At 39.9% G+C, this 26,502-nt stretch overlaps 2 protein-coding genes and 1 long non-coding RNA gene across 4 annotated transcripts in view; 2 read left to right on the top strand and 1 right to left on the bottom strand.

Annotated features, from left to right (window-relative positions):
• Nucleotides 1-4,666, top strand: part of LOC106048083 (ovostatin-like) — a 30,256-nt gene extending 25,590 nt beyond the window's left edge. The window contains exons 33-36 of one of the 2 annotated variants that reach the window (XM_048052980.2): nt 1,589-1,660; nt 2,901-3,003; nt 3,993-4,082; nt 4,471-4,666. In XM_048052980.2, coding sequence (XP_047908937.2) covers nt 1,589-1,660; nt 2,901-3,003; nt 3,993-4,045 — 228 coding nt within the window. In that variant the 3' untranslated portion in view covers nt 4,046-4,082; nt 4,471-4,666. Of the gene's footprint in view, nt 1-1,588; nt 1,661-2,900; nt 3,004-3,992 lie in introns of both variants that reach the window. The other variant, XM_013199876.3, reaches the window with a different exon arrangement.
• Nucleotides 2,212-26,502, bottom strand: part of LOC106048085 (uncharacterized) — a 59,796-nt gene continuing 35,505 nt past the window's right edge. Inside the window, exon 3 of the long non-coding RNA XR_010824806.1 lies at nt 2,212-2,339. This is a non-coding gene — a long non-coding RNA (uncharacterized lncRNA). The remainder of the gene's footprint in view (nt 2,340-26,502) is intronic.
• The window catches only part of LOC106048070 (ovostatin), a 30,897-nt gene continuing 23,679 nt past the window's right edge, over nt 19,285-26,502 (top strand). Inside the window, exons 1-8 of the mRNA XM_048052997.2 lie at nt 19,285-19,401; nt 19,929-20,112; nt 20,484-20,640; nt 22,111-22,163; nt 23,060-23,080; nt 24,139-24,307; nt 24,848-24,932; nt 25,745-25,856. Of these exons, the coding sequence (XP_047908954.2) occupies nt 19,337-19,401; nt 19,929-20,112; nt 20,484-20,640; nt 22,111-22,163; nt 23,060-23,080; nt 24,139-24,307; nt 24,848-24,932; nt 25,745-25,856 (846 nt within the window). The 5' untranslated portion in view covers nt 19,285-19,336. The remainder of the gene's footprint in view (nt 19,402-19,928; nt 20,113-20,483; nt 20,641-22,110; nt 22,164-23,059; nt 23,081-24,138; nt 24,308-24,847; nt 24,933-25,744; nt 25,857-26,502) is intronic.

Here is a 26,502-nt window from a genome sequence, read left to right as displayed (position 1 = left end):
TAAAGAATGGGAGCAAAGTGAATGGTAAACCTTGAAAATAAAGGAAGTTGACAAAAATAGTCACTGATTAGCAAATTGTGGACCCATGGGGATTCTACAAAGTCCCTGGTCATAGTCTTCTGTCACATCTCTGTCAAATTTGCAGCTGTTCATCTGCTGAAGACAAATCTGTTAGGGGCTGCCAAATTCAGTAGCTCAAAAGAGGTGAGACTGCTGTCCCCAAGTCCAGTCAGCAAGCAGGGCTGAGCATGTATTCCCAATAGGCACACATGCACGCAATACATCTATACATCTATACATGACTGGCCACACAGATCAATGGAGACAGAAAAGGCACGTATAGCACAGATGGCCTTATCCTGTTCCTCTTTCTGTTTGATCAGGATGAAAGCTCATTTGGGGAAGCGATATAGGTATATATGCATGAACACAATGTGGAATACCCTCTGGTAGCTGGCCTCAGACACTCAGTCTCACCAGTAGTTGCCCCTGGTTCCTTGGTCTGCCTTATACTGGCACTTGGACATATACACACCTTCAGGGCCACTCCAGCCACTCCAGTGTCTGGGACTGAGACCCCTTGCAGCTACACATATGTATGGTGGGTACCTCCAATACATAGACCTTAGGTACATAGTCACTAATATAGCTGGAGTTGTATGTTTTCCCAGTTGCCTCATGCAGGCACATACACACACAAAAACAAGTCTCTCTGCTAGCTAGTCCAGATTGCTGGCTTGTCCAGTATGTGACCCCAGGACCTTATTAGTGTCTCCAGTAACAGACTCAGACCTTCTGGTCCCTCCAAATCAGATCCTCTGTTCTCTTCAGTATTTGGCCCAGACTTGTGGCTGCTTCAATACTTGGCTGCCAATCCACATAACTTACTCATCTGTTAGTCCATTTTGATATACACTAGCAATCATGAAACTTAAACTCCAAGTAAAAAAAAAGAATAATGCAATTTATTTTAGAATCTTCTCATAGCTTGGTGCATCTAAAAGCACTCATCATTCAGGCCTGAATTTCTTTTTTTTTTTTTTGGCTAGAACCGTAAGACATTCATAACTTTTCTTTGGAAAATGAAAACCTCTGATGATGACATCATTGACATCCCACTCTTTGCATCCATTTGGCAAAAATAGCTGGTTTTAACATTTGGAAAATTTTATTTTTGTGTCTTTTTATAGTAAAATAATTTTGTTCATATGGTTTTCTGAACCTTTTCTGAGCTATTGTAGTATTTTTTTAAAAATATATTACTCTAGAAAGCAAGTTAGTTCAACCTGCATAAGTGATCGTGTGATTGTAAATTCTCGTTGAAATGAGACTATGCTTAAGCTAATAAGGAGACACACACACCAAACCTGACTAGTAAAACCAGGATACTTTTCACTGTGATTGATTTCCGCTTGCCATCGTATGAAAGCACTCAACTTTTTGCATTTTTCATTTTGGCCACTAGATGTCATGGTGGCACAACAGGAGCACAGCAAACACTTTAGACATTTTGCTAGTGTACAGCTATTTGTAAGTCTCCTTGGTAAACCTCCTACGTTAAAATTGGTATCACTTGCCTTATTCATAGCTTCAATACCAGGATTCTGTTGTGGATCGCGTAGACATCAAGAACAACCACATCTTCTTTTACCTTCAGAAGGTAAGTTTGGGAGGTTTCTTTTGGGTTTTGTTAAACTAGAATTTTAAAATAGGCTCCCAGATAAAAGAAAAATCACGTCAAAAACAGATTAAGAATACAAACCTTAAAGAATTAAAGGGACTTTACCCTGTCCAACCTCAAGTAAGTTACCTAGAAATACAGTAGTTGTAGTCTAATGTGAAGAGCTTTGTTGCTACTTTTCATGAAGAATGCTATGTGATTAAATAATATTTTGCAAACATAGCAAAGTTGCATTTTGTGTTGCAAAAAATCATGGTCTACATAATATTCCTGAGCCTCTAAGTGACACTTTTCATCATTTGATGAAAGCTGAAAGTGTATCACAGGAAGTCAATATCATCCCCTCCCTTTTAGAGAGAGGTATGTATGAAAAGAATGCTCCTCCCACACCAATGACATTAACAAAGGGAGTGAGAGAGAATGATGAAAATCAAAACACAAGGTATCTTAAAATACCAAAAGGGGAAGGAGTGAGGAAGCAAAATGAATTATATCTACCTTTCATACAATAATAGTTATCAGTTGGTCTCCAAGGATCTAGTAAGGAAGATCAGAGGCAGTATTCTGAATTCGCAGAGAGCCTGAGATGTTGAGATGGGAAGGTTTACCCAGCAGGGCACCAGTATTGCAGAAAGATCTACAGTCCATGGCTCCAATCCTATAGAGATCAGCAAGATAAAAACAAGAAGAAGTGGAGAAGAAAGCAGGGTCACAGTCCCAGACATACAACAGACAGCTTGAAGATGAGGAAGAGGAGCAAGGAGGAAAGTTTGGGTCTGGCTGCAAGAGTATGGAATGAGGAACAAAACAATAGGGGAGGTTGGGGGTCTTGAATTCAGTGTGATTAGAGAAAAAAAATGGGAAGGTTCACAGGAAGGTGGTTTTAGCTGGGAAAGAGCAAGGAACGAAAATAACAGTAATTTTCAGTGAGAGGAAGAATGGTGATGTGCTGAAAGCTTCAGTAATCACAGAATGGTTGTATTATAGGCAATGGAAGTATGAAAAGGAAGAAGGAAAATAGCTCACAGGTTTAGCAACAAAACATGTTTACCAACAACATTTAAACAATTGTCTGATTTGATATAAAGATTACAACCTGGAGAGAATTGTAGAATGGTACTTTGTCACCTAGTCTGACCCAGACGCATCTACTCAACTTTAGCCTCAGGAGCAGACATGTAAAGAAAAAGTCCTCATCTTTTTGTCTTGCTATTTCCAGCTCTCCCAGAAAGCAATCAGCTTCTCCTTCAGTGTGGAGCAAAGCCTGCCTGTGTCAAATATCAAGCCAGCACCAGTACATATTTATGATTACTATGAAACAGGTAGGTGACCTCAGCAGACACACACACACACGCACAAAAAAAAAAAAATAAATTTTTAAATCAAAGTACTGATCTCAGCATTTGCTAGGTGAGGACAGTGGATTTTCCCTTACTATCTCTGTGCAAGCTTTTCTTCATGTTTCTGCTGCTTTTATTTCTCTTTGTTAGAGAAGCAAGCTAGCAATTTTTCTGCTTTTTGTTACTAGACTGCAAAGGGTTTGCAGAAACATAGCAGATGTCCCCATCTTTTCATTTCTTGCTTCGTTTAAACATACAGCAGATTAGAAAGTGATGTGTCATGAGCTGCTTTCTTACAAATTACATACAGAAAGAAGCGTGGTTCCACTTTCTTTCCCCAGTTTGGACATGATGGTTAAAATCAGTAACCCAAATACAACAGCATTCATGACTTCACTAATCTAGTTTGTCTCATCTAGCTTGTCTCTAACTTTACATTACCACAGTAGGCTGTGGTCAAAAAACTAGTCTATACTGGAATTTAAATACTTAAGTAGGAATTACAGTTCTGCTGAACTCAACAGGAGCTTAAGCACGTAATTAGAATATTAAGAGCCTGACCACCTTTCTAGATATGTCCTCAAGGAACTACAAATATATCGGGCATTACCCAATTGTGGCAGTTTTGTTATCAAAACTGTGCCTCAGGTTTTCACAAGCTTTTCTCAAGACTGGTATAACCTTTGGGAACTATCTCTCAGCAGAACAGCAGCAGTATCCAGAGAATTCTCCCTGGAGTGCCTGTTGTACTACCCAATCCACATCGCGTGTCATCACAGTAACGATGTGTCCTCACAAACACTGGCAGAGGAGTGTATTAGGCGCTGATGCCTTGACGACTGACAGACCACAACAAAATTTATAAGATGTTTTCTGATTCAGCATAATGTCTTAATCTTATGCACAGGGACTAAGGTCTGAATGATTTCTTACTCTCATACAACTGTCATCTTTCTTTTTTTCCTTTCCAGATGAATATGCCCTTGCAGAATACCATACGCCCTGCTCTGCATCTTCCAACTGAAATCAGATACATGCCAGAAGAAGTAATGGGTCAGAAGGTATAAGACAAGCATTTGTAGGGGAAGAAGAGGATAAGAGACTTGGTTGTTTCTGGGGAGGGCAATGAAATGTGCAGAGAAGAATAAATCCCAATGTGACATCGATTAAAATGACACATTCTGGTCCAGGCTTTAAAAACGTTTTGGGTCAGTGAGGATCAGAAACTGCAAATAAAGTGGTTTTCCTAATAAGGGAGATAACTGTGCAACCACCCATCTTTTTGGAAACTCATGTCATATATTTCAGTGGTAGCTTTATGTAAAAGTAAACTCCTGAAACATGTATTTTTGGCCACAGATTCCTCTTAAGAAACCTAAAATTAGGAGAATAATCTGCTGCTGATTCTGTAGATTTTGATTTATTTTGGTCTTTCCATTTATCCTGAAGGAAAACTCTGAAGAAATGACATTGATTCTCACATTTTTCCATGACTGAGCTTGGAGAACGTTGTTTACAGATGTTAGACTTCTAGTCACAAGAAGAAAACTTTGTGCAATTTTTACTTCCACTTGGAAAAAAGGATTCTCTCCAGATTAACACCTCATTTTTTACTGTTCTTTGGAATAAAACCTTCTGATTGGTAGTCCTAATCTCCACTCCTTGTTGTAAATGGGGACTGTAAGGTTTTTCGTAAGCTAAATGATTCATATAATCAACAGGTCAGTCAGTGACAATGACTTCTTGACATCAATGACATCTTCACTCAGAGGGTGGTGAGGCACTGGAACAGGTTGCCCAGAGAAGTTGTGGATGCCCCATCCCTGGAGGTGTTCAAGGCCAGGTTGGAAGAGGCCTTGGGCAACCTGATCTAGTGGAAGGTGTCCCTGCCTATGGCAGGGAGGGGGAGGGAGGGTGGAATTAGATGATCTTTGATATTATTAGATGATTTTTTTAAGATAATCAGATGAACTTCTGTACTCTTTCAGTACAGAAATTTTTCCTAATATCCAACCTAAACCTCCCCATTTCCTCTTGTCCTGTCACTTGGTGCTTGGGAGAAGAGACTGATCCCCACCTCACTATAGGTTCCTTTAACGTAACTGTGGAGTACAATAAGGTCTCCCCTGAGCCTCCTTTTCTCTAGGCTAAAAGAACCCAACTCCCTCAGCTGCTCCTCATAAGGCTTGTTCTCTAGACCCTTCACCAACTTCATTGCCCTTCTTTGGACACACTCCAGCACCTCAATGTCCTTCTGATAGTGAGGGGCCCAAAATGAACACAATACTCGAGGTGTGGCCTCACCAGAACCAAATACAGAGGGACAATCATTTCCCTAGTCCTGCAGGCCACACTGTTTCTGATCCAAGCCAGGGTGCCGTTGGCCTTATTGGCCACCTGAGCACACTTCTGACCCACATTCAACCATCTATTGACCAATACCCCCAGGTCCCTTTCCGCTGGGCAGCTTTCCAGCCACTCTTTCCCCAACCTGTAGTGTTGCATGGGGTTGTTGTGCTCCAAGTGCAGTAACCAGCATTTAGCCTTGTTGAACTTCATACAGTTGGCCTCAGCCCATTGGTCCAGTCTATCCAGATCCCTCTGTAGAGCACTCCTACCCTGGAGCAGATCAACGCTTGCACCTAACTTGGTGTCATCTGCAGACGTACTGAGGGTGCACTCAATTCCCTCATCCAGTTCATTGCTAAAGATATTGAAGAGAACTGGCTCCAATACTGAGCCCTGGGAGACACCTCTAGTGACTGACCTCCAGCTGGTTTTAACTCCATTCACCACGACTCTGTGGGCCAGGCCACCCAGCCAGTTTTTAACCCAACAAATCATACACCCATCCGAGACTTGAGCAGCCAGCTTCTTCAGGAGAATGCTGTGGGAAAAGGTGTCAAAAGCCTTACTGAAGTCTAGGTAGACCATATCCACAGCCTTTCCCTCATCCACTGAGTGCATCACCTTATTGTAGAAGGAGATCAGGTTCATAGAGCAGGACCTGCCTTTGATAAATACATGCTGACTGGGCCTGATCCCCTTTTTGCCCTGTAGGTACTCTGTGACGGCACTCAAGATAATCTGATCCATAACCTTCCCCAGCACCGAAGTCAGACTGACAGGCCTGTAGTTTTCCAGATCCTCATTCCAGCCCTTCTTGTAGATGGGCATCACATTTACTAGCTGACAGTTGACTGGAACCTCCCCTGATACCAGGGCTGCTGATAAATAATGTAAAGTGGCTTGGGGAGCACTTCCACCAGCTCCCTAAGTACCCTCAAGTGGATCCAATCTGGCCTCATAGACTTGTGTATGTCTAAGTGGAGTAGTAGGTCACTAAACCTTTCCTCATGGATTATGAGAGCTTCGTTCTGCTCCCTGTCCCTATCTACCAGATCAGGAGGCTGAGTACCTGGAGAACAATCAGTCTTGCTGCTTAAGACTGAGGCAAAGAAGGCATTAAGTACCTCAGCCTTTTCCTCATCTCTTGTCACCATGTTTCCCCCCAACATCCATTAAAGGATGGAGATTCTCCTTAGTCTTCCCTTTCTTGTTTATGTATTTATAAAAACTTTTTAAATTGTCTTTAACAGCAGTAGCCATATTGAGCTCCAGTTAGGCTTTGGCCCTTCTAACTTTCTCCCTGCACAACCTCATAACATCTTCATAGTCCTCCTGAGTGGCCTGCCCCTTCTTCCAAAGAAAAAAAACTCTTTTTCTTCCTGAGCTCCAGCCACAGTTATCCCATTATTTTACTACGGGTTTATCACATCTCAGATCTTTGTACTAGGACTGCATTTCTTTAGAAGGAAGGTTGCAAGGAAATATCACACCTTTGTTGCAACCAAAGCTGCCAATTTCTAGTCTGCAGTCTTCCCATTTTGCCTGTTTACTCTCATTATTTTTCTACAGGAGACAGGTCTGGGCTTCAATAATGTTAGTTCCAAACAATTTACTAAAGGAAAGGATGTCATCCAAAGGGACACTGACAGGTTTGAGAGGTAGGGCCATGCGAACTTCATGAAGTTCAACAAGGCCAAGTGCAAGGCCTGCACCTGTGTCGGGGCAATCCCAAGCACAAATATAGGCTGGACAGAGAATGGATTGAGAATAGCTCTAATGAGAAGGACCTGGGGGTCTGGGTTGATGAGAAGCTCAACATGAGCTGACAATGTGTACTTGCAGACCAGAAAGACAACTGTATCCTGAGCAGCATCAAAAGAAGCATGTCCTGCAGGTCAAGGGAGGTGAATCTCCCTCTCTGCTCTGCTCAGTATGGAGTGGCAGTGCAGTCTAGGCAAAAAAAAAAAAAAAAGTAAAATTCAGAGTAATTTGGCAACATCAGGACCTGGGAAAACTTGGGAGGCAGCTGGACAGTTGTTCTAAACAGCTGAAGGATTGGACTTAGGATGCTAAAGTGACACAATATTTTTGTGAATTTAAATGCAGGCTGATGTGGGATAAGTGCCTTGACACCCTCGAGAACCTGAATCCATACTCTGACTTTGGTTTCATCTTTCCAAATATACCACCTGACATTTGAAAGTGCCCAGAATTTGGCAGCTTTTCATGTGGAAACGCTGTGCATACAGAGAAGTCTGAAGGGACCTTTGTAATGAAGAATATTTACAAGCACATCATGTCTTCAATATTTTCGGATACTCTCCTGAGAAAAGAGAAACGGGGATGGAGATCCTTCCTTTGGGTTGAATTTAAGTGTTGCTTTATTGAAGGACAGGAATAAATAGTTCTTGGCATTTCCAATGGAATGCCATGCAATGTGGATGTTGAGAGCTTCTACACATTTTGAAAAAAATGAATGACCTTTTGAGAAAAAGATTTTGTGAGGTGGTTGGCTTTCACTTCTTCCAGTTCTACTCAAGACCCAAAAGTCCTGTCCCCTGTCCCCGGTATTTCTGTTCCCATCAGAAACTTCCCCCTGAGCACAATACCTGACCTAAAAAGTCACACAAAACAATGTTTTTGTATTTGCTACAGATGGACACTTGCTGAGGAATCAGCTATGACTCTGAGGACATTATGGTACCAAGTTGCCTTTTTAATGACCCCAAACTGCCCCTCACTCTCCCATCCCTGGCAGCAGAGATTGTGTGAGCTTCACGAGTGGTAAATCAGGCTAGTTCAAACCACTTTCTTCAGCTGTGCACACTCAATCTGCTGTAAAACAAAGGCCTTTGTTTAATGCCATTCCAATGAATGGTCAACTGCAAGACTGGTCAGATGGAAACTGATATGAAATGCAGCTTATTTCTAAAGTGCAGCATTTAAATTTTGCTACAAATTTCCAAAACGCTAGGTTGAAAGGGAGTGGCTGTGACAATGTCAATGGTATCTAGCAAAATCTGCATTTTATAACCTTTTACGCCTATAACTTTCCTCTTTTACCTCCAGTACATCTAGTGACCTACCAACTGTTTCTCACAGAGCTTGCATCATGTGAAGTTGCTGATGCAGGAACTTGGGAGTTCGCTCAAATGTAATACAAGTCTGACAAGTTAAACTATATCCCACACTCTCGATTATTTGAAATTTTCATTTTATTTGTTTGTCATGAAGTAAAAAATAGTGCCTTGGGGCTCTTTCACCTGACTTACTGTGATATATCTATACAATCCTGTAGCTTTAACGCAGAAAATTTGGGAAACTTGTCTATCTCTATGTTATGCTGTTTCATTCTTTCTCCCCATATTTCACTACCTAAGAAATTTAATTTTAAATTAATTCATGAGCTCCGTAATAAAGTCTTGATTCTTAAACAATGCAAAAAATTAGATGCTGCATAGAGAACTATGACAGTAACAAGTATGTCATCTTGCTATTGTTCAGTCAGTCAGTTGTCCACTAAAATATTTTTCCATATGAGTTCCGTATCTTCTCCACATGGCTAAGCCACCTAGCTCCTGGTATCTCCTTACCAAAGGAGAATACTTTCCTGTAGAAAGAACTTACAAAAATCTTACTTGAAAGAACAGACAAAGATGCAGAGCAAATACAGAAGAAATCTGACTTTGTGTCTCTGACTCAGTAACTATCCAGGTGAATCCTTCATCTCAGTCACCTTCTAAAAGCTTTTGATCAGTGCTGGAGGCTTTGCTGAGCTCATGGTCAATATATTAGCCCTGCTCAGTAGTGTCACTCAGAACAAACATATGCAACATTACTAGCACTGTTTCACACTGAGAGTTGTCTCTAACAATTAAGCTGTAATCTTCTCTTTCCTTTAACTGTTATTACTTCCTTCTTGTCCACATTCTCTCTGCCTTTATCTGAGAAAGCCAACTGAATTATATCAGCAAGGAGTCCCTGATCAGAGGCTAATTGGTCAGAGAGCTAGGGAGGGAAACAGCAAAGAAGAAGGGACAGATAACTCTTCTTCAGTATTTCAAAGGAAGATATGTATGTTCCTTCTAGGCAGCCTTCACAGCCTTCAGTATTGCTGTATCTTCCTTGAAATAAGAAGGAGTTAAAAATCAAGGTGCCCTGTCTCCAAAATAAACTTTTTTTTTTTTTTCTTCAAAATTTAGCTAGAGGATTTTCTATACTGTCACCAGGGTGTTATTTAATTTCAGACCAAATCCACAGACTTTTTTCTCTTTTCTCTGAAGTCAGTGGAGCAATTGACTGTTGAAGATACTAGCTTTCTCTTCACTACCTTCACAATGGGAACCACTGAATAAAACCACTGAGCTAATATCTGCTTTGTACTCTGCTTTTTTATTGGGAGAGGAAAAATTCTGTCTCATGTATGTGCTGATATAGTGTCTTCTTGTGTGGACCTTGCTTCTGGAAAGAAGCCTGAACTACTCATTAAACTGAGGAACTGTACACCCTTTTTACATCCCATGGCAGCTTTAGATCTCCAGCTTGTATGGCTTTACTAGAGAATTTTTTATGTGTCTATTCCGTAACCTGTTTTTATTTCACTATTCAAAGTAAGGCTTGGACTGTTTTTTGTACCAGAGAAAATATTTCTGGAAGAGACAAAAAAGGTCCATTTAACCTCATCACACCAGGAAAAGTCTACAATTATACAGAATTACTTAGCAAGTCTGCTAGCCATAACTTGTATCCCAGACTGACTACACATCATGAAGCACTTTTTTTGAAATGCACCTAACATCTGAACAGAGTGATGACCTTGTTAATTAAATGGTTGAAATGAACCTTTTCTGAATACTTTTGACAATTCATTCCAGAACTTCATGTAGGGGATGGCCTCTCCAAATGATCAAAAGCAGGAGTTGTACATCTAAGAAACAACGAAGAATTACACCAGATCATTTCACTTAGTTTTAGTCCTCTGTGTCTCTTTCCTAAGTTTCACTTAGTATTCCTAGACTATATAAATAGGAAAGCTAGAGGCATGTATGCTTTCACTATTACCACTGTTTACAAGATCACCTCTCAGATCATGCTAGTCCATGACATCTCTGTTTGTTTGATGTAAAAACAGTAGGAGCGTAACTTGAACAATGCTAAGTCACTGAATCCCCTCCAAGCATTCATATTCAACCAAACCAAGTGTCAACAAGCATAAAAAAACTCATGAGACAACAATGAAAAGAAGTAATGATAGATGTAAAACTCAGACAAAAGGGTTTAACTCCCGAAAGGCCAAAGGAAAAATGCATTGAATGCACAGTGTCTGCTAGTGAGCAAATTCTGGAGGAAGCTGCTATACTCATCATGCTCGAGTCTATCCTCACTTTATACTTGAATAGCTGTAGGACAGGATCGTTGAGCTATAGCTTTCAGAAACTTGCTATGTCAGAGGAAGTTAGCATGCTTATCTTTAGCAGTCACCAATTTGAAACTTATTTTTTAATGTTTTATACTTTTTTAATACTTAAAGCATAAGTATAGCTAAGATGAGTGCAGAAGACACTTATTAGGAAAAGGAATGACACTACATATTAAAGATTATGAGAAAAAAAATCCCCTTTTATATTTTCTGAGGCCTGGGGAGCTTTTATTTTCCTTAATTGCTCAAAATTAGCAATTCACTTCAGAAAAAATGTCAACAATTTACTATTTCATGAAAAAAAAAAAAAGAAAAAAGAATGAGCCATGTTTTTACCGGAAACAAAACACTTCCACCCTAGACAGCTTTAAAACTCTTGATTCCCCCCAACAGAAAAAGCTGAGAGTTTCAGTTTGTGCTCTTATTTTTGCTCTGTAGGGACTGTTCTAAGGCTTTTCTGAAAGATTGTTCTCTTTGTGGTTGTATTTAGCAATATCACTTCTACAGCAGGCCAATTAATGCCCAAATAGTGCCCAGAAGGTAGAGTTTTCTATGTCCAAGCATCCCTCACATTATAACAAAGAGAGAGCCTGAGGCATATCATTTCCCTCTTTGGTGTCTGTTGGGTGAGTTTCTTTGGTCACGCAGATCATTCAATCAACTCACTGAAAGGCAGAGTGCATTGCTTGGCACAGGTATCACTAGTGAGTAATATTAAAACGTGGTGTTCTAAGAAACACTTTAGGTTCTAGATTTTTTTACATTTTCTGTGCTATTGGAAAACTAGGAACATCTTTAATACTCACTCAGCCAGTCCTGATGCTTACTTTTCCCAGTTGTGAATGTTTTCTTTCTAGTACATCCCAGTAAGTAATGAATACCTCATTAAGCCAAAGCCTGTCTTTGCACCTTCCCTGCAGAGAGCTCAGGCAAAAACTCTCCCTGCTCTTACTTTCCCTGCAGGTGGAAGCAGTGCAGTAGTCCACTCCTTTTTTGATTGAGGTTCTAAGAATGTATTTGGAGCTGAAATTGGCAAATGTGCAAATACCTGAAGCTTTACCAAAAACTGCATGTTTTTGGAAAATGAGCTCCAAAATTAATAGTAAAATTTTTAAAAAGAAAAGAAAAGAAAAAGAAGCTTCTGGCCTTATGTGAAATAGATTCATGGGTGACTCAAGAATCAGTTTTTCAATGTCAGCTTCCTGGATATTCATATTTAGAACAGGAGATTAATAAATATGCAACTTAATTATAGGATCAGAAGGTTGGATTCAAAGCATTGGAGCTGAAGTAACAAAAGTAGATATTTGAATAAAAATTAAAATGAACAGTAAAAGAAATGCTGAAAAAAATACAGTGAATGAGCACTCTTGGGGCCCAAAACTGGATGTTTTCCAGATCTATTTAAACATACTAGTCCTAACCACACTCTCAATTCTTTTGCGGCTGATTCTTCAAATATAAGGTGCTGCCAGTGTCAGTAGTGGGCTCACAAAATACGTTGAAGAATTATAAGCCTATTGATATATAGGGCAGGAAAAAGAAATGATTGAAAGCTAGAGCAAAGAAAGCCAGAAGTGTCAAGAAGGCAGCAAAGTGACCAAGAAGGCAGCAAAGTGACCAAGAAGGCAGCAAAGTATTGTTTAGGCTGAGGCCTTGCATGCTGGAGACTATGAAGAAAGCACATATGGGGAATCCTGCAGTGCCTGGTTGCTCTTCTGTTTTATCTTTGGCAGATAAAGCACGAAGATTCACAGTGGCTTTACTTTTTTTTATCCTTACTATGTTATAATGAACAAGTGTTAGAATATCCTGAACTCAGAACAGCTTCAGGGTTACTCAGTTGAATACAAATCACACAGACTATGTCTACTCAGCACGACTCCAGTGAGCAGCCTCTCATTGGCTTCAATGTTACTGTCGCCATCCATGGATCCTTCCAAAGCCCATGTGAAAGTTTTGTTCCCAACTGACACACTCTGTATTAAGAAGTTAGCTGAGTCATGTTTTCTTACTCTGCCGTGGTTAGAAAGATGCTCCAGAACCTTAATCCTACTTTAATCTTTAACTTCCACTGTGAGAAAAGATTACCTATCTGATCCCACTTCTTCCAGCAGTTCATATGGGATCCATCTGCTGCAGTGTACATGAAGGTGACAGTAGAGACTCTGGAAGCTTTCCTCAGAAGTCTGAACTCCCATGCCTTTGCCACTTGGCAGGATTTCTACATAATCCATGTAAAAGCAAAGAGCTTGTACTCTCCTCAAGCCAGCAACTAGGGATGACATTACACGTGGATGTGACTCTTCAGTCACTCACTGATGTCCACTCAGGGCTCTCCAGCAGATGTTTTTTACCTGGCACTGGTGTTTTATGAGGTAGTTGCCTTAAAAAACACCTAGTTCTTTAAAAGGGAAAACTACTCAGCAAGGACTTTCTCTGACTCACAGTTTGCCTGAAACCGAGTTGTTTCCCCTCAGCCTACTTGGAAGCCTCAAATGCTTAGAAATATAATAGAAGATAATTAGGAATGACAGCACTTCTTCAAGGAAACATCCTCCAATATGTTCTGTACAGTGCTAAGCAGTTCAATATATAGCTGCAGAATACATTACCACTGGAGAGGAAGCAGAAATAGCCTTTCTGTTTGAGGAACGAGTACAGAACACTTCCCAAGCATAAGGTCAGGGGTGGAAGGCACAAACACAGGCTCTCCCTGGGAGGCACCCTTGAAGCAGTGCAATTATATCGGGTAACACAAGAGTATTGTTGTGCTGCCAAATAGATAGTAATAAAAGATAAAAGGAGAGAAGGCTGCGGGCTCTGAATTGCATACCTCCAATAAAGTATCTGGAACAAACTCAATTTTTGGTGTATCATGGTGGAAAGGAAATTTTTTTTTGCAATAAACAAAATGGATTTGGAACTAGATATTGGTCGATGGCAAATGTTCAAAGTGGCTCCTGTATATCATAAAGGGACTGTAGTCTCCAACATTTGGTGTTATCAGAGAATCACAGAATTGTAGAGGTTGGAAGCCACATGTGAAGTATGTAAAAGCATTACTCCTCCAACATTCCCTCCTCACAGCACAAATTGCTGTTCAGAGGGAGATTTGAGAACTATTGTGTCAAGAGTGGCCACAACTCCATGAAAGAAACTTAGGGGTACAATTATGTCCATAAAGCCTGTGTAGGCTTTATACTCTGATGGATGAGATCCCAAGGGGAAACAAAACTCTCAGATCTCCCCTCTCAAATCATTCCAGAGAAGAAGGAAGCTGTGGAAGCAGAGAAAAGCTATGGCAATTTGAAAGCCTCAGACAGCTAACTCTTTCTGCACGGTACTGTTAGGAGTTGTCACTTAAACTTAAAGCAAATGTTCTACTTACAGAATGCAAAACATAGGGCTCAGAAGACAGGAGAGTTGTGTGTAGCTGTGAAGCAGGAACAAGGAGTCAGGATTTTCCTGACAAGCTGAAAGGTCAGAGAATGTGTTTGGCACACTTCAGCATGCTAAAGAGGGCTTTTAGCTTCAGGAACCTTGCTAGCCAGGAGAGCAAAGTACATGGCAACATCATGTGCAGCTTGTGTCACAGCATTTTGGTAAACATGAAAGTCTCTCAGTACCAACCACGAGCTGAGGAGTATTAGCATGGGAGGCTTAAGGAGGGGTCATGCAGTCAGCTCATTGTCTCCCCAGAGAACATCAATTAACTAGCTATGTTTCTAAGGATTTTCTTTCTGCCCCGTAATAAAATTTTGATTCACATCTACAAGTCTGATGAATGAACTTACTAGATACCAGAGATTTTTCATGGAACTTATTCTGTTGTTTTATTGGTAATATCTCTACATCTGAACACAACCCTTGCTGCTGCCTGTCAAGACCAGGCAGAAAGGAGTGTTGAAAAACTCTTGGTCCTGTCCTTCCAAGGAGAGCACTAAAATAGTGAAGTACCCCATGAACAAGTGCAGCCTAACTTGATAGCCGAGCTGTACTACAATGTGTATAGCTTAGCCTAAGCTCTGCCAGGTAAGCCATGTGTAAGTAGAAAACATAATTTCTTTAATATACCATTACCCACTCAGGCTTTTGCAGGAGCGGAGTCAGTAGGGAGACTCCAACTGTACCCAACTTTGACTGGTATGTTTGCCAGTAAAACTGCATATTAAAGACAGTCGTACTACTTTAGCTCACACATGGTTATGTCTGCTCAGACCTAGGCCTCATCACACAGGAAGATAAAGGTCTCAGCTTTGAAAATAGGTTCTGGATGATCCATCAACACTCATATGAATCACAAGTGTAACAGAATCCTTGCAACTGGCTGACTATCACGTACCACCTTTTAAACCACTGCCTTTTCTAAGAGTGAAAACATCACAGGCCACTGAAATTAATTTCATCAGCCCTCCCTCTACCACATTTCATTTGTTGAATTAAATTCTATTACTCATCAAAATCACTGCTAGCTGTGACTATTCCTCCAGTGATACACGTATTTCCTTTAATGAGCTCACTGTTCTCTTAGCTGGCTTTGCTGCTAGGGAACTTTTCCAGGGCCCACTTATCTTAGAACAAAGAAAGAAATCTTGCATGCTTGACTGGAGACCTTATTGGTCAAACAGGACTTTACCAGTAGTTACCATGTTTCAGTATTGTTCCCCAACCACCTGGGCCAAACCAAGCATTTCGACCTTTAGTATCCTAAACAAATTGTTACTACCTAATCTGCTTACAGAAAGTTTTATAGGAAGCATAGTCAAAGTCACATATTGCTTCAGTGCTTTTCAATTAATTTATGTAGCTGTAATGACTAAGTTTCTTTGTGTTGATCCTCCTTTGAATGCAGTAATTAACCCATTTACAAGAAAAGTGCCAGTATCTACACCACAAAAATAACAGCTACAGATTTTGTAGGCATATCCAAGTTAGCTTCAGACTGCCAGCTGGGGTGCTGCTAGCAAGGCAACCATGGAACTCCTCATACAGGCTTTGCCAGAAGTCATGTCACTGCCTCACTACTGCAGTGCTCAGCTAGCAAGTTTAACATTGCTCTGCTATACTGTGCAAACTCCCAAAGAACTGTCACTCTCCTTTCCTACACTGCTTCAGTCAAACACGAAGAATTATTGGAAGATGATAATAAACTGCAAAAGAAAGAAGTGCTATAATGAAATTAAATGTGAGCAGCTACAAATACAGCAAAAAGATAAAAAACACAGAATTCCAGAGACTACTGGAATTTTCCAAGAGCCATTTCATGACCCCCACAGGGGAAAAAGAAAAAAAAAAAAAAAGTTCTTAGCAATAATAATGAGTAAAATTTGAGGCCAGGACATTCATTGACACAGAAGTCACTGTGACCATGTCTCTTGGGGGTTCTGGTAGATGAGAAACTTGACATGAGCCAGTGTGTGCTTGCAGCCCAGAAGGCCAACTGCATCCTGGGCTGCATCAACAGAGGAGTGGCCAGCAGCTTGAGGGAGGTGATTGTCCCCTTCTACTCTGCCCTTTTAAGTCCCCACTTGCAGTACTGCATCCAGGTTTGGGGCCCCCAGCACAAGAAGGATGTGGAGCTGTTAGAGCAGGTCCAGAGGAGGGCCACAAAGACGATCAGAGGGCTGGGGCACCTCTCCTATGAAGAAAAGCTGAGAAAGCTGGGGCTGTTAGACCTGAAGAAGAGAAGGCTCTGGGGAGGCTTCATTGCAGCCTTTCAATACTTAAAGAGGTCTTATAAAAAGGATGGAGAAGGACTCTTTTCCAGGAGGAGGACTCTCAAATTAAAAGAGGATAGATTTAGACTAGATATTAGGAGGAAGGCCAGGCTAGATGGGTCCTTGGCCAACCTGATCTAGTGGGTGGCATTCCTGCCATGGCAGAGGGTTTGGAGTTAGATTATCTTTAAGGTCCCTTCCAACCCAAGCCATTCTATGATTCTGTGATTCCTTGTTTGCTTATTTCGTAATTAGATTCTCCTTCTCCATTATGATTAGTGGAAAGTTTAAACTAGCATAGTGAGTTGTTTGGACATAGGATGCATGGAACCTTTCTGTCCTGCATTTGGTTAGCATTCAGAAGGCATATATGCACAGAAAATATTGTAGTTAGTGCCAGTTCTTGAAGATACAGGTGGACTTTCTAACCAAAGCCACAATCCAACCTATATTTGGGCAAAACAAAGTTCATCATAACAGAAAGTTATAACTTTCATAGCTAATCTATCCTATTTATACAACATTTGAATGTCACCTAACCCACCTGATCTTTTGTTTAGACTTTCAAAATTAGCCTCAGAAAATTCTCTCTGCAGGAAGACGTGGACTGCAATAATTATAAAATGGGCCTGTCTGAAAGCGAATATTTTATTATGTTGCAATAAATTCATAATTACCTGAGAAAGCCAGGAAGAGCAAGAACATGCAATATAGGCTATTACTTATTTTACAATGTCAACTCAAGTTCAAGACTTTAACAGTGAATTTTTGTTATTGACAGCTCATGGTGTGGGTATCTTGTTACAGAAAAAAAAAGCAAACCTGATTCCTAGTGAAGCTCCTGAATTGTTGATACAGGTGGAGATCCACTTTAACAGGTATGACAGGGAACTGGTCTTTCAGAGTAGAATATCAGAATGTTGTCTGTGGTCTAAGCAACCACAGCATGCCACAAAGAAAGCTCTGGGTGACCACTAGTTGCTGCTGCCCTGTTTCCATTTCGTATGATTTGATACTCTGTGAAAATTTACAGACATAAAGGAAGAAAGTTTCATAGCTGTCCTGGGTGGCACACACTACCATTCCCTAAATCACATTCTAGCAGTAAACAAGAAGAGACAGTCACACAGTTTATCAGGAAAGCAGAGAAAAGTATGCTTCTTTGAAGATGTTCTGCCTTTGAAACCAAATGTCTCTAATAAAATTTAACCATTCTGCTGGCATGTAGTTAGGGGTTGACACTTCTAGCATTCATGCACCCACCCTGCCTTTTGCTCACTTCCCTCTCCTAGATCCTGGGGAGAAAAACAGAAGGAAGATAAAAATAATTGATTGAGATAACGACAGTTAATAAGAAAAGCAAAAATGTGCACATGGAAGTGAAGAAAAAAGAGGAATTTATTCACTAGTTCCCATTGGCAGGCATATGTCCAGCCACTAAGTGGGAAGCAGGGCCTCAGTACACATAGCAGTTTCTTTGGAAGACAAGTGACTTAACTATGAATGTTCCCCCTCCTCCTCCTTTACCCAGCTTTTATTGCTGATTATGATGTCGCTTTGGTCAGTTGGGTCAGCTGTCCTGGCCATGTCCCCTCCCACTTCCTTGCACGCCCCCAGCCTACTGATTTTTATTTATTGATTGATTTATTTATTTATTTTCTGGGGGAGAAAGAAAGCCTTGACACTGTGCAAGCACTGTTCACCAACAGCCAAAACACTGTTTTATCAACACTGATTAGCACATATGCAAAGCACAGCACTATACAAACTGCTATGAAGAAAGCTGGCTTCATAAAATTCATCCCAGCCAGACCCAGTACACATACCAATATGAATGGAAAAAAAGGAATCATAATTATCAAACAACTGCTTTCCAGCTTTGTTTTTCTTGTGAGGAGCAGAACATGAAGCACTTCATTTTCTCTTTAGAGCAAGACCAAACAAAAGAAGGAGGTAATTTTTCTTCATCACAAAAAAAAAAAAAAAAAAAGCTCTTTGGCTGAAAATAGATTTTCTCCCCCTAAAAACAAACCAAACCAACCGACCAACCAAAAGCTAAACAAAATACACGCACACATCCAAAATTAAAACAAACAAACAAAAACTAAGTAGCTTCCACAAAGGTGTAAAAACTAGAACCCTGAGGCACTAACAAATGCTACCCTGTGATCTACCAACTGGCTAATTTCAGGATGAAATAAAACAGACTTCAACAATACTGCAAAATGCTTAATGGACAGAGATTAGTCCATCTCACCAATATTCAGAATATCTAAGAAGGAAGAGAAAGGAGAGGCCAACACATTATTTTAACCAGAATCAGGTGTCAAAGTATAGAAAGTTACTCTACTTCACCCAGACTGGGAATCCAGGAGGTAAATTACAAGAATGAAGGGGTAAGCCCTCAAATATTAACACAGTTTGACAGGCTCCTTCTGTTTTGGGTCATTTCATCATTTTCTGTTCCAAGCATCAGCATAAGAAGAAAAGCCCCTCACCTGAAAACAAGACTGCTAAGGACACTTTGTGCAGACATTCAGAGAAGTGCAGCAAAGTGTTGCTATCTGGAGACAGTGGGTTGGTGGTGTAGTTTGCAGTAGGGCTAGGGGAGGTTCTTGAAAGGATTAGGATAGACTAGGATCTCCACCCCTTACTGCAATTATAAAGGCACTAGCATCTAAGGAAGGAACCAGAAAGGAGTTGCAGGGCCAGCTCCTTTCTTCTGGAGCTCTTGGTGAGGAATGTTGCAGAATTGTTAAAGTAGCAAGCAACGTATTATTTCTTGGGAAGAGAATTTATCTCTTTCTTCTGTCTCCCAGTGAGAAAAATGTGGTTGAAGTTTCTTCTGGCTATTCTCCTCCTGCATGTAACAGCTGGAAAGGAACCTGAGCCGTAAGAACTACCACGTTATTACTAATAGTATTCATTGTAAGGCTTTAAAGACAGTGCTAGTTGATGCCACTACTTTTACTGTAAATATTAAATACTGTTATGACTCATCTTTCATATCTGGAGAGCTAAGTTAACCTGGAGTGTGGATGGCAAATGAGTGATTCTCGTTAAATAACAAGCAGACCTGCCTGTTGAAGAACTTCCAGAGAAGTTGATGTTTGTGTTCAGAAAGGACAATAGCAATAATAGCAACAATATACTTTGCTAAAAGCAGATGAGTCCAGGACTAAGGTGATGGGTTAATGTGTAACAGTGGGGAGTGCTGGCAGAACTGTGTGGGGAACCAAAGACTGAGCTCGTTGGGAGCTACAGGGCAGGAGTGGGGGACACCAGCAAGAGTGTCTTATGTTTATTCCAAACCAACCAGCAGGTATAGAACAGTACAAACACTTTGTATTTGTTTCTTCCTGTTGAGGCTGTTTCTCCATTCTCTATGATGTGATCACTGTGCTGTTTGGATCTCACAGGCAGTATGTCCTGATGGTGCCTGCTGTCCTCCAAAATGACTCTCCAGGACAGGTTTGCCTGCAGTTCCTCAACCTCAATCAAACGATATCTGTTAGAGTCATCCTTGAGTATGGTGCTGTTAACACCACTATTTTTGAGAAAACCATGATGGCAAGCAATGGTCTGCAGTGCTTCAACTTTACGGTAAATGAATTTTAGTTTATGTCCCAATGGAAAAGTTAGCTTGTTGGAACAGCTGATGTCAGAGGTTCACAGGAAATGTAGGGAGGGTGAAGAAAGACAGAGCAGGGAGCAAAGGAAAGGAACACGCAGCAGTAGGAATAAGACATGTTGAAGAAAAAAGGAAGTGGAGAACAGGTACATAGTGACAGACAAGGAGAGATTTTTATTAGACATAAGAAATGTAGAAGGTTCAAGAAAGACATTTCAGATGATGGGAGTGAGATGGGTTTCTCTTTTTAGGAGTCTAGTCCATGGGTAGAGGTGTTCAACAGGTTCTGGAGCAAATGACTTCAAGACTAGCATCCTCCTCTTGTTTTCCTGTTTCCTTACAGATTCCTCCTGTCAATTCTGTCCCACTGGCTTTCATTTCCTTCTCTGCCAAAGGCACCACAGTTAGCATGGAAGAGCGGCGGTCAGTGATGATTTGGAATGCAGAGAGCTTTGTCTTTGTGCAGACGGACAAACCCATCTACAAACCAGGACAGAGTGGTGAATATCTGTTTAGTTGATGGCATTTCCCTTAGGATGCAATTTCTTCAGATAGAGTTTTTTATGCAGGGTGTTCCTCAGGCTGAGCTACAGTCTAGACACCTTCTTCAGAATTTCTGTTAAAACCATTATGGGTGTTTGCTGTGGAGCTCAAAGAGTCATCCTCAGGATGGCAGAAGACTACCATCACACAGTCTCTATTCATTTTATTTGTCCCTTCCTTAGTTAAAAGAAGAAGGGAGCTTTTACTGCTGTCATTTCATTCCTGGTAACAGGCCAAGCAAGTAGAAAAATGTGATAAGATCACTATTTATATTGCCGGTTGAAACAATGCTCGCACAGTCTGTGATACTAGTCAGCTTCAAAGACAGACAAAAGACCAAGACCATGATTTAAAAATGAAATACAATTTTATTTTTTTAAAGAAATGATCATGTCGTTTACCCTCTTAGTTCTGATAGCTTAGGACTTTATATTTTCTTTCTCTTTTTTTTTTTTCCTGCAAAGTTGAGACATTTATGCTATTCAGCTATCCATACTTCTTATATTGCTATAGAACAGATCTCCACATACACAAAGCCCTATTTATTCAGATCAATTTCTTAATTCACTGCTAGGTTTTAAGGTTTCTAAAACAACATTGTGGGAAACACTGAGAGAATATTTCTTTCCAGAGGTAAGCCAAATAACTTAGTAGTTAGACTGGATCATCTATATTTTAATTAGGGATGAGTTCTGTCTTAACCTATTGCAGAAAGGAAAGCTTACCAATCAGAATTTGGTTCCACCAAGGTGTCTCACAAACATGGCCTGATTATTTGACAGATTGTTTGGTACTGAGGGGGGGGGAAGCAGTAGATTAAATTAAATGCTGAAAACATAATGGTTTGTAAGGACATTTTTGAAGCATGCTTTTTTCTGTTTTTCATTGTGTAGTGATTGTCATTCTCATTTCAGTTTTGTAAAGCTCTTGTAAAGAAAAAAAAAAAAGTAAAAACCTGTACAAGATTAGAACAAACTTAGCTAACAAGAATTGCACTGCATTAGGAAAAACTGACACTTTGCCGAGTTGCAGTAATATTAGGAGCTTTCGTATGTTCAAAGCAACAAACCTCACTTTAGAGACTGGGTAATGAAGGGGAACAAATTTGCTTACATCATACAGACAGCCACTGAAAGAATTATGGCAGTCACTTGAGACTACCTGACCTGCACTGCAGTGCAGCCATCCCTTTTCTCTGAGGTTAAGCAAACTTTCATGAAAGAGTGAGAATACAATGCTGGGGAAAAGTGCACTCAGCAAAGTCCCTGTAGCATTCTTTTACCTTCAGATGCATTTTATTACTTACATCCTGTGCAAGTGGGTTTGTTAGAAGATCCAATGAAACTGGAAGTGCTAATAAAAGCAAAAACACATGCTCAGCTAAATAAGCTCCAGTACTGTTAATGCCTTGTTCCATGTCTTTTCAGTGATGTTTCGTGTTGTTGCTCTGGATTTCAATTTTAAACCTGTTCAAGAGATGGTGAGTGATCTGAAATATTTCCCTGCATTTAAAATTACTGGGAGACAAACTCTTCTCGAATTTTAAGTAAACAGTTGTTGTGGAAAAAAAAAAAAATATGAGTTTTTGCATAGACTACATGCGAAAAGCAAACAAGATTTCCTAAGCACATGATGTGTTCTACCCTTACCTTACAGTCACATGTAACTGGACAAGTGTGTAGCAGATTGCACTCCTGACACAAGACCTCTTGCTACTGCTGGGAAAGAGGCTTTAAAAACCCTCTGCCTTTGTGCTGCAGACATTATTTATAGCTCTGACTAGAAAGCCCACTTGACAGTCTCCTGCTATTACCATTCAGCAATTGTTGCTTGCAAAAATAGGCAAGTCAACCACCTACCGTACTTTGCTCGTTTTAGAAAAGAGGAAATAAAAAGACTTACCATGACTGTTTATTTCATCAGTGACACTTTTTTTCATTGCCAGTAAGCTGTCTTCATGCTAATGGTACATAATCCAAGAGATGGAGGGATCTTTACCGGCCTCTTTTCATGTGGTTGTAAAGCAGAAAACAGCACAGTGTTACCAAAAAAACTGGTGCTAGATAAACAGAGTGAGATGTAAGATCAAAGAAGCCCAAATCACGATTTACATGCACCTCTGTAACTCTGCATAATCAACTGTTTGTGACTTCCACTAAATCCAGTATGATCAGAGCCTGTCCCAGCATTATCGTTTCATCTGGTCCCTTTATGTAATCTTCTTATTGATGTAGAACTGCTATGAAAACTGATTACAAGAGATCTGGAATTATACTTATTTTTAGTTAGGCATTTCTCACAATCCTGGAGAAAAATAATTTGTGTTTGTTCAGACATCTAATTTCTTCTCCCACTTTTTTTTTTTTCCTTTTTCAGTACCCCTTGATCGCTATTCAGGTAAGAGATTTTTCTCTTTGTAATGTACCACACTTATAAACAAAAAATCTAGAGCACATATGCTTATATTGGTTTATATTAAGCAATATAAGCACGTGCTTATATTGGTTATATTGGCTGTGTCTACACATAGCCATATCCTACTCCTGAATACACTGGCAGAAATTAACAGAAACTCCATAAAATTCGAGGATGCTGTTCAAGCTTTACTAACATGGAAAACATATCTACCTTCATCTCAGCAGTTATAAAAGTTGTATTGTTCTTATGCCTGTCTTTGACTCCCTTACACCACCTCCAGTTTGTTCAACTTGTTTTGGAGTATATCTTTTCATAACTCAAGACTGTGAACAAATATAGGCAGTGGGTAAAATTAGTAGCTATACTGGCACTTCCATGGCATTTTGCAGTGGTTTTTAATCAGAAAACACATCTAGACAATATTCCTGCAAAATTTTGTCACACTGAATCACAAATATTTGGAGTTTTGCATGCATTTTTTTTTGCAGTCTGTGTTGTAAAGAGTTCAAGAAAACGGCATGAGTTAGCATTCTGTAACCTAACTAGCATAAAATACAGTCGGAGGCAAAAGACACTTCAGTACAAAAGAAATGCTCCCTTCCTCCTTCTAGCAGCAGAAAGAAAAGAAAAAAAAAAAAAAAAAAGGTTCCTTAAGGGCAAGATTTGTTGGGGATAAGCTAGGCTGAAGGAGAAGCATGAAGAAGGGATTTTCTTTCTCTCCCCCCTTGACATAAAACTAGCAAAATACATGCTAAAGAGCAGGGGAAAACAGTGTAGTGCAACTTCCTCTGATCATTGAGACTAATACCTAGGATTGCAAAGGATAGCTAAATCTGAGATCATCAGATGAGAATCTAGCAACATTAAGAACTGGAGTACCAAGGCATAATTTATCTCAAGGAGCATTTGCATTAAACAGCTTCTTCAGTGAATTAAGAGCAACTTGCCCTATGTTTCTTTGTTTCTGGTTTTGTATGCTAGTTGCAAAAGATTTCTGAGGCAAACAAACTGTGAATCTATATGCTTTTTTTCTTCAGGATCCACGGAACAACAGGATCTTTCAGTGGCAAAATGTGACATCAGAGATGAATATTGTCCAGATTGAATTCCCACTAACTGAAGAGCCTATCCTGGGGAACTATAAAATTATCATAGAAAAGAAATCAGGAGATAGAACAAGTTATTCTTTCCTTGTGGAGGAATATGGTAAATGCCACCTGCTGGTTTTAATTCAGAGTAGAAAACATTATTAGAGATGAGTCTTTATAAGGCAACCCTTTTGATTGCTAATACTTCAAACACCTTCCTGGCAAAAGTAACTTCAGTTATTTTATTTGTCATTAAGAAATGGAGGGGAAAAAAAAAGTAAAAAGACAACAGAAATTAACCAATCTGCACAGATTCAGCTGGGAAAAGAATCTGCAAAACAAATCAACAAATTGATAGAAAAATCCACTGTGATGAGCTAACCTTCTCCCAGACAGGTCTACTAACTTTCTGGCCATAGCTTTGCAAGACTTCTAGATATCACAGAATTCATCATTCAGAATTGTCATTTTCATTGTTCTCATCAAAGCTTTGAATTAATAGTTAAATGAACCTTCACTGATCAGGCCATTTCTTGGCTATCTTGACACCCCAGTGCTGAGTTCTCATTCCATCTGTGACTAAAGTTATATCTTATTTCATCTCAGGAGGGACAATATGACAGTGTTGGTTTTTTTGTCTTTTTATTCTTTGTTCTAGTGTTGCCAAAATTTGATGTTATAGTCACTGCACCAGAAAGTCTTACAGTCATGGATTCAGAGTTCACAGTGAAAGTCTGTGGAGTGTAAGTACCAGGTGCAGAGCGATTAATAAACATACTGAAGAGCAAGAACTTCCCAAAGACTGCGGAAAGAGAAAGGACTTAAAGAACAGACTAGAATAAGTAGGGCCTCAGAAGAGGTTGGTCAGGTCTGACTTGGTGGTTGGAGTTTTCATTTACTTGTATACTCATCTCATTTTATTGTATGAGTATTCTCTTCTCAGTGGTGTTTGGTGGGTTAACCAAATATTTCAAGGAGTCCCCTTTTAAAGTATGATGTGTCCTCTCCCAACAAATCACCTTAGAGGGGGGTCTTTGTACAGTTTAACACTGTTAAATTCTAATGTGGGTCTTAATGTTTCAGCTGTCTTTAACTTCCCCACAAACCTTAGTCCTTTGGAAAGACCTTGTTTACTCTAATACAAAGATCTTGTAATTTATAACTAATGGTTGAAATCCTGAACCCCTTACAATTATGAGGAGTTTTGCTTTGATCTCAGTGAGTCTAGGACTTCACTCTAAGAAGAAGAATGGAGAAAATAGTAATAATTTGGTTGGCAGTTACGTCTGGCCATCATCCTTATAGATGTATTTATTTTGACATTTACAGTATGGTTCTGGTTCATGGGTTCATGGGTGAAACAAAACTCATCAGTATGTCAACTTGCAACTTGTATTATCTTTCTGTAACAGAAAGAAAGTTGTGAAAAAGTCTATGAAATCACCCTAGTGTCTGGCTTGCTAGATCACTGCCCAACCTGGGTCTATTCCTGCGTAAATTAGCTTAAGTCAGTTTTTCAAGCATCTTCTCATAGACATTTTTCTTCTTCCCCTAGGTACACCTATGGCCAGCCTGTTGAGGGGAAAGTCCAGCTGAGCGTGTGCAGGGATTTTGATTCATATGGGAGATGCAAGAAAAGCCCAGTTTGTCAATCATTTACAAAAGATGTGCGATGCATAATTATTATTCCTCTTTGTGCTTGCCTTTTCCTCCATGTTCCTGCTTCTCTCCCTTTGCTCACAACACTTCTGTATTTTAATTTTTTTTTCTTTCCTCAGTCCTTCACTTCACTGAACTCACCTATTCACTTAGATCACTAGCCAGAAACTCAGGGCACTTAATTGTCTTGGTTTTCCACAAGGCATGAAGAAGGACTGACGTTTTCTTTCTTCATGACCTACCTGAAAAGTGTAGGCAGTGATATCTCCATCAGTCCTATATAGATCAATTTAAAAGTAATGGGAAAAGACTTCTTTTTGAAAACTATGGAAAATTCTTCTCTTGACAGCTGAGAACTCATTTTAACTGATAGAATTCAGTAACCATTTTTTCCCCATTTTCACTCCGCTGTGGAAGGCCTGGCATTCTTCAGGTGGAAGAAGTATTTCCCAGATATGGGAAATATATAGACCCAAGAACTTTACTTTCACTTGTCTCACCTGTTGAATATCCATCTAGTTAAGCAGAGCTGTCTTCATACAAAACTATGCAGCACAGTATTTCCAAAACAGTAGACTAAGAATTTCAAAATTAAAAATGTAAAGAAAAGAGATCATGTGATGCATCCACAGTTGGTTTCACATGCATCAGTAA

This window comes from Anser cygnoides, chromosome 1, assembly GCF_040182565.1.
Source record: "Anser cygnoides isolate HZ-2024a breed goose chromosome 1, Taihu_goose_T2T_genome, whole genome shotgun sequence".
NCBI classification, from domain to species: Eukaryota; Metazoa; Chordata; class Aves; order Anseriformes; family Anatidae; genus Anser; species Anser cygnoides.
The sequence above is the reverse complement of the archived record's forward strand: the minus strand, read 5'-3'. Positions and strand labels throughout refer to the sequence as shown.